This window comes from Sinocyclocheilus grahami, unplaced genomic scaffold (assembly GCF_001515645.1).
Source record: "Sinocyclocheilus grahami isolate Dianchi unplaced genomic scaffold, SAMN03320097.WGS_v1.1 scaffold86790.1, whole genome shotgun sequence".
Taxonomy (NCBI): domain Eukaryota; kingdom Metazoa; phylum Chordata; class Actinopteri; order Cypriniformes; family Cyprinidae; genus Sinocyclocheilus; species Sinocyclocheilus grahami.
In genome coordinates, this window is record NW_015530826.1 from 1 (window position 1) to 579 (window position 579).

A 579-nucleotide genomic window follows, 5' to 3' on the forward strand; every position below is an offset into this window, starting at 1 on the left:
GACAGGGGAAGCATTTTCTCCTTCCTCTTTGACATGGCCACAGGTGCAAAGATATTTTCTTGCAAAAAAAAAAACAAAACTGGTGGAAATTCTGGAAATGTAAATGAGACTAAGGTTGATATATTGGTGTTTATGTAAAGCTGAGGTTCTTCTTCCACAGGAAAACTGACCAAAGCTAAGAGGCTGGTGGTGAACGAGGGCAGCTCTATCTCTAGTATCTCAGCCCGCTCGTGGATCAGTCGAGAGGCACGGGATCCGTCGCTGCTCGTCAACGCCTGTGTCAACAAACTACTGCTCTACAGGTTAGAATGCAACTCATATTGTCACTTTCTCTTGACTGAGATGATTATCGATCAGTGTGGAACTGGTGTTGACAGGGTCGTGGATAATGAGGGAACACTACAGCTGAAGAGGAGTTTCCCCATTCAACACGGATCCCAACCGCTGCACAGCATCTTCTGTCCTCTCATGTCCTTCAGACAGGGAGCCTGTGTTGGTAAGACCATAATCATCATATTACAGGCTATTTCTGTCTGATCTGTCAGAAATCATTCTAATATGCTGATTTGCTGCTCAAGA

The 579-nt window shown here is 44.9% G+C and overlaps 1 protein-coding gene across 1 annotated transcript; it reads left to right on the top strand.

Moving 5' to 3' along the window:
* Positions 1-6: 6 nt before the first annotated feature.
* LOC107581154 (WD repeat-containing protein 13-like) lies at positions 7-496 on the top strand (the record flags this gene model as incomplete). Its single annotated transcript, XM_016266700.1, has 3 exons — positions 7-43; positions 161-302; positions 378-496. Coding segments are annotated over exons 1-3 (271 nt in total), but the record flags the coding sequence as incomplete, so codon positions are not given.
* Positions 497-579: the final 83 nt, after the last annotated feature.